The sequence below is a fragment of the Nanorana parkeri genome, unplaced genomic scaffold (genome assembly GCF_000935625.1).
Source record: "Nanorana parkeri isolate BGI_ZX_2015 unplaced genomic scaffold, ASM93562v1 scaffold326, whole genome shotgun sequence".
NCBI lineage: Eukaryota > Metazoa > Chordata > Amphibia > Anura > Dicroglossidae > Nanorana > Nanorana parkeri.
The window spans coordinates 685,080-691,456 of record NW_017306594.1 but is presented as its reverse complement, the minus strand read 5'-3'; the positions used below and the strand labels follow the sequence as shown (position 1 = coordinate 691,456).

Sequence of the window (6,377 nt, the reverse complement as noted above, 5' to 3'; positions counted from 1 at the left end):
ATGCAAAACACTAGAAAACCTGTTTTTTTATGTAGATAAGTTTTTTTCCTCCAGGGCAGATTAAGGCATTTCAGGATTTCAGGATTTGATAGGTGCAGATTAATGTCTTTGATGATTGCCTTGCTTTGTAAACAGTGTGCAGGTATAGCGATCTACTTCTAAACACCTGTTGATAGAGAGAGAGAGAGAGAGAGAGAGAGAGAGAGAGAGAGCGAGAGAGACTTGAAACAAGGTATGGATTATATAAATATTTTCTTACTGTGTCGTTTTTAGTACAAGCGTATTAGCCTGTAACTTCTGTGAACTTCTGTGTAACATTGAGCAAACTTTTTTGTTTCAAATAACTACAAATATTCAGCAGCATTTCTAACATATACTAGTTATGCTGAATAGAACAGTTACAAATATGAATTGTGTAATAGTAATAATAATAATATTGATAATAACAATAATAATAATAATACTAATAATAAGTATTAAATATTTTGATTATTTTTTGTTATTATTGTATTTATTTTACCTAATTAGTTGCTGCACTTTAGCTAAAGTCATAGTGGAAACGTTAATGTACGTTTATGTTTCAAAAGTCAACAGATTATTGAATCAAACCTGTGTGCATATATAATTAGTACGTGGCACTGGATCGGTATTCACAACAGATACATTGCTATGTTCCTGTTCTGTACAGGTGATTGAATACATCGAATACCTTTACTTTCAGGCAGCTCCCTATCTCCTGTAATCGATAGGAATTGTTAGTTGATGTGGTGTGAATGGTATACTTCATGGCTCATTACTTATGATCCAGGCTTTCTCTTGCTGAGTAATGTACACTACGGTGTATACAACTGGAGAGCTTCATGCTCCTCTCCAATAGTTTGACAGGAGCTCTTTGCTCCCATGTAGTCATAATACAATACCTGTGGGGCATCCCGGAAGGCCGGGGTATTATAATAAACCATTAATAGATCTTGTCTGGAGTGCACTAATTATGTCACTGCTGGAACAAGGCTAAAAAAGGGTTTGTGATTGTTTCTGTGATACACCGATTAGGATATTCAGTGCAGACTCACTGCCTGTCATAACTTTCTCCTGGATCGTGTTTGTAGAAGTCCACAAGTGGTTTCAAGCTTGGTTTGATAAGCATATATAAATTACAAGGGGACTAGTTTTTAATCATTGCTAGGTGAGGGTTAACTATGTCAGGAGTGGCTGAAGAATTACTTTCCGTTTCAAGAGACGTATTCCTTATTATAATCACTTACATGGTAATATTTGTTCATTTCAAAAGACCAAAACTTAGTTTGGCAACCTGTTGCTTAATCTGGGTTTCCAAAATAAAGGCTGACGTTTGTAGTGCCACATCAGCTATCTACAGTTAAAGAAAACTTAAGATAAGAGTATAGGAACAAAGTAAAGATGGTTACCCATAGCAACTACATAGGTTATATACTGAATGGGAAAAAGAAACATGAATAGCAGTTATCTGCTCCACTATTGCTCCAGAATCGCCCCCAGTGTGTTTTGGGGGGTTAGTCTGTCCTCATAATACGTACTCCATGGTCACATAGCATACTGATATGCACTTATTTTTTTACTGGAAGGCAGAACACAAGATCACAAGCCCATAACTGTTTTATAGTCAACAATCAGTGTATTTACCACAAAGCAAACAGCGCCTGGTTTGTATTTGCTGTCTCTAGATCTCCTATCAGGCATGAAGTAAAGGTTTATTGCAATACGATTGCCTTCATAATGTACCCGGCAGTAATGTGCTATTGAGATGTGTTTCATTATACAAACCATTCCGTTTGTGACAGAAAGGATGCAAGATAACAGGGAGGGTGGGTGAGGGCATTGCTAAGTAAATATAAACCAAGAACATTCCGCAGCAGAGGATATAACTATAATATTAAGCAAGTCCCTAGGAATTGCATACTAATGTGCAGTCCCCTCCACCCGACTAGATTGTGATCTGAAAACATAGGGGGTCTCACAACCCCATTATCACCATAGCACTTGACTTCATCAATGCAGGAGATCACCCACCCCTGAGCAATAAATAGTTTGTAGTGAGGGGACTAGAAGGGGGAGGGAACCTGGTGTTTATGTGGAGACTTCGGTTGCTGTAAATCCATCAACAACTCAGACAGCTAAGAACATAGAAAGTTACCTAAGCGAATTCCTGGCTTGTGCGCATGCGCGCACAGGTAGCAACCAGTTCTTTATGAGCAGGTGAGATGTTCCTGTACAGGTAAGAAAAGGATTTGTTGAAGCTGGTCGTATCAACAGGCGGATCCCTCAGTCTATCATCAACGAGGGATTATATGATGTCCATGCTGGCCAAGATGGTGGATTGGCAGGTGAGATATCACTCCAGTATTTAAATTACATTTTCATAGGCGCATGTCTTAAATGACCTTTGGATTACTAATGAGTATGTGTTTTTTCATCTTACTAGCATTTTCACACTTTAAAAAAAAATATTTTGTATGTGTAGTTTATACTATCTGTGGATCTAACCTTATGCTAGAAGGCCATGGAGGTGCAGATAAATGTTTGCCTTTGTCTGCTGTCATGGACTGTTCCTGTTCATTTAAAATATGAGGCAGGTGAGGAACAGAGCAGGCAAAACCGCCCTGAGCCACTTATTTCTCTGCAGGTTTAAAGGCTGTAAGTAAAATGGAATGATGCAAACTGATAATGTTTGCCTGGAATTCATTCACCTTACAGGCCAGATACATTACTATATGTGTAAGGGAAACTATAGATAGAACTTGGATTGTTCTTTACCCTACAGCACATGTGACTGGGAAGTTTTTGTGTTTAGGGGTGTACTGTACACTACATAGTATGTGGGTTACCTGTATGTGTGCTCTGCTTGTTATGTGTTAGTGTTACATTGCATGTGTTGAGAGCTTGTGATTTCTTTATATAGCAATACTATCTCCAGGGCCTTACAGGTGTGTGTGTGTGTGTGTGTGTGTGTGTGTGTGTATATCTCTCTCTCTCTCTCTCTCTCTCTCTCTATCTATATATATTTATATATACCATACACAAAAAACTCCCCAGTCCGGAGAGAGTATTTCTATATATATATATATATATTTTAAAAAAAAAAAAAAAGAAGAATACAGATTGTTCTACTGCCATTTGATTCCGTGCTGAACTTTTTCATTATTCTTATTTAAAAACTAGGGTTATTATTTATCTTCAAAGGAAGAACTCAGAAAATGAGACATGCATGGCAATTGATCTGCTTTGAAAAAAACAACTCATTTTTACAGCTAAATAGTAATGCAGGGATCTCTAGAACAATGTCAAAGTGTGATGGTTGAAATGCAGAGAACTTGTAACAAACTAGTAGAGTGGATACTATTGGAGCTAGTCATGCCATTTCAAATCCTGACCTTGAAGTCATTATACTCATGTCTATTTGCGTTCTTTTTTTATCTTTGTTCTGTTTCTACTTCTAAGGTCTGTCCTTGCTATGTTGTTAAGCAAGTATTTCAAACTGTCCTGTCATACTATTTATTACTTCATGCTGTGTTGCCAAAGGTTGTACTGAAAATTATATATATATATATATAAATCACACATATATATACACTGTATGTATATGCTTGCCTCTTTATTTTTCACATGTATGAATAGCAGCTATATGCACAACCTATTACATTGCATTGTTTAGATAAATTGGCCTGAGAATACATAAAACCTTTCAGATATAATACCAGGATTATTTTAATATCACCCAGTGTGATACTCAATAAAGGTGATTTATACATAGTCATTTATTTCAGTACAAGCATTGCACAGTAAGGCCTACCTTGTGGTTCAGGTGCTTGGCTGGCATACCTGTTTATTTTAGTTACTGGTCTTTTGTTACAATAGAAACTGAGTGATTTCTCTGTGGCACAATGCTTTTTATTGTATATAGTGTTGTTTATATTCTTTGTTGCCACCACTCACTTATTAGGATGTACTTTATAGCAGTTATGTAGTATCACCTTATCAGTAAATGTAGCTGTTCACAGGTCGTATTATTACATGAATTAGTCTGCATCTCAATGAGGCTTGCGCTGGGCATGTATATTTGAAGAGTTTCACACTATTAGCAGGTCCTGGATGCAACTGCTCCACCCAAGAAATGTTAATGATGACTCTTTAATGCAAGGACTATTGATCTGCTCGGTGGTGTTAAAGCGTTGTTTCACACTCTTGCTAACCTTCACGCTGCTATGTTTGATCCTAACGCTTATAATTCGCATTCAATTAGCTGGGCGGTCATGGTAATCTTGTTGATGTGACTGTGGGCCTGTCTGACCTTCGAGTGGATGGCGCTAGCTCAAGCTATGGAGTCCCTTTTCACAGTACCAGCCTATTAGCACATACACCAAAGGCTAATCTGAACTTCATTTTAACTTCAATGAGCTAAAAACAACTATTTGGACTAGACAAAAAGTCTAGTCAAAAGAAGAAGGCACTGTCTGTAGGTTAGCAAAAACACCCTACATCTTCATGACTTTGGACTGAGGTGGACCCTTTTGCACTTATTCACCCACCAGAAACACTGTGCGAAACTGCCGTCTGTTAGAACAATGCTGCCTATCAGGGTGCCAGGACAGAGGATAGAAATAAAAAAGACCCTGTAGTGAACATAAAAAAATATAAATTCCCAAAAAGTGAAAGTTTAATCTTTAAAATGCTGAGATGTAAGATATGATTGGAGATTTGTTCTTTTTCTTTAGTCGGCTGCTCGTCCTAGTTCCTCCTACGAATCCAGTACAATTAGCCATTAAAATGAACCATTATACTAATGTCAAAGTGAAACTGTTCATTAGATGGTGCATAATTTTCTCATTTCACACTTTCCCAACATATTCAGACACCCAAGTAGAATATCAAATAGGACGCAGGCTTAAAAAAGGGATAGATTCTTATGGTGAAAATGTATTTTTGAACACTACATCAGAATTAATTCCTGAAAGCATATTTCTATGGCAAGTTGGGTTTCTGACGTTTGGTGTAAACATCCTCACGATACATAATATAATTCCATATGGAGCATGAGAATAAACTGACCCATTATTCTTGCAGCGATCTTACAATTCTGTCCAGCAGAAATATTATTTCAGAGCACAATGGGTATTTTTTTGAATGTGCTTTTGAATATCATTCGTTATTACGGTCAAAAATGTTGTTACTTGTTTTGATCCCTTAAGTAGCTAAGCATTAAATAGGGAATAGTTAATTTCCCCTGTTGTTTTGGTCAGATTTTGTTTTCACGCTGTAGCTGAGTCCTTCAGAGCAGGTTCTTATGTCACCTAGCAATTGGGCTATTGTTGATATGCTAATAAGGTACTTAGGCTTGTTGGTGAGAAGCAGGAAAAAAAAAAAGAGGCAACTTTCCACCATTAGAGGGAGATATCAGAGCACCAAACACTGCAGCAGCCTCACTCTTTCTGTACAACACACAGGGGCTCTAGACTTTTGTGGGGAAAAGAGAGAAAGGCGAATTTCTCTTCCCAAAAGCCCATGAAAATGCTTTGGAAACTGACGGATAATATCAAATACGAGGAGTGTGAGGTAAGGTCTAGGAGCCTGAGATCCTCTTCTCTACACACATTTCAAACTTGACCCACACTTCCACATTCTCAATCAGAAAAAAAGCTTGGGGCATCCTGTTCTCTATGCATGATGGACTTCCAAACTGCCTCTATAGCAAGTAGAGGCTACACGACCATTGTTACTTGTTATATCTATCAGATTTTAATGATTGAGTTTGCACATACTTGAAGTCAGGAATTCTTACTTTAAACACCTAGCATAATATATATATTAACATATTGTGCTGTATTTGTATTCTATTCTACCTTATCAATTTATTTTAACACAACTAATATATTTAAATAAAAAGAAACGTGATTTCAATTTTAAGGCAGTGTCAACTAACTCGTTCTATTTTAATACAGTGCATTTTAAAAGTGGTCATTTGCATGGTACATTTTCGGATTGCTGTCGCTATTAAGCGATGAGCTGTGTATTTTATACGGGAAACATGCCTCTATTTATTATTATTTTTGCTTTAGAGGGCTTGTGTAGTTTTACCATATGGCTTGCTTCACAAAATCACACACGTGTGTAGAAAGGCAAGCAGGGTCGGTGTGAGTATGGATCATTGTCTTGTTAAGACTTGCAGGGCAGAGGGCTGGGAGGATTCCCAAAGTGGTTGGGGCAGTTTGCAGATGGACAGTTGAAACATGTCTTGTCTATCCTGTTTGGATCTATGTTGTAAATCTGCTGTGTGTCAAAAACAGCATTTTTCTCAATTTGCACTTGAGTAAAGAAGAAAGCACTAAAACTTAGCGGTTTTA

General features: G+C 37.3%; 1 protein-coding gene across 3 annotated transcripts in view; it reads left to right on the top strand.

Annotated features, from left to right (window-relative positions):
* The first annotated feature begins 2,271 nt into the window (after window positions 1–2,271).
* Window positions 2,272–6,377, top strand: part of TFAP2A (transcription factor AP-2 alpha) — a 21,627-nt gene continuing 17,521 nt past the window's right edge. The window contains exons 1-2 of one of the 3 annotated variants that reach the window (XM_018558222.1): window positions 5,440–5,589; window positions 5,726–5,728. In XM_018558222.1, the coding sequence (XP_018413724.1) occupies window positions 5,539–5,589; window positions 5,726–5,728 (54 nt within the window). In that variant the 5' untranslated portion in view covers window positions 5,440–5,538. Of the gene's footprint in view, window positions 2,364–5,439; window positions 5,590–5,725; window positions 5,729–6,377 lie in introns of those variants that run through there. The other 2 variants (XM_018558221.1, XM_018558219.1) reach the window with 2 other exon arrangements.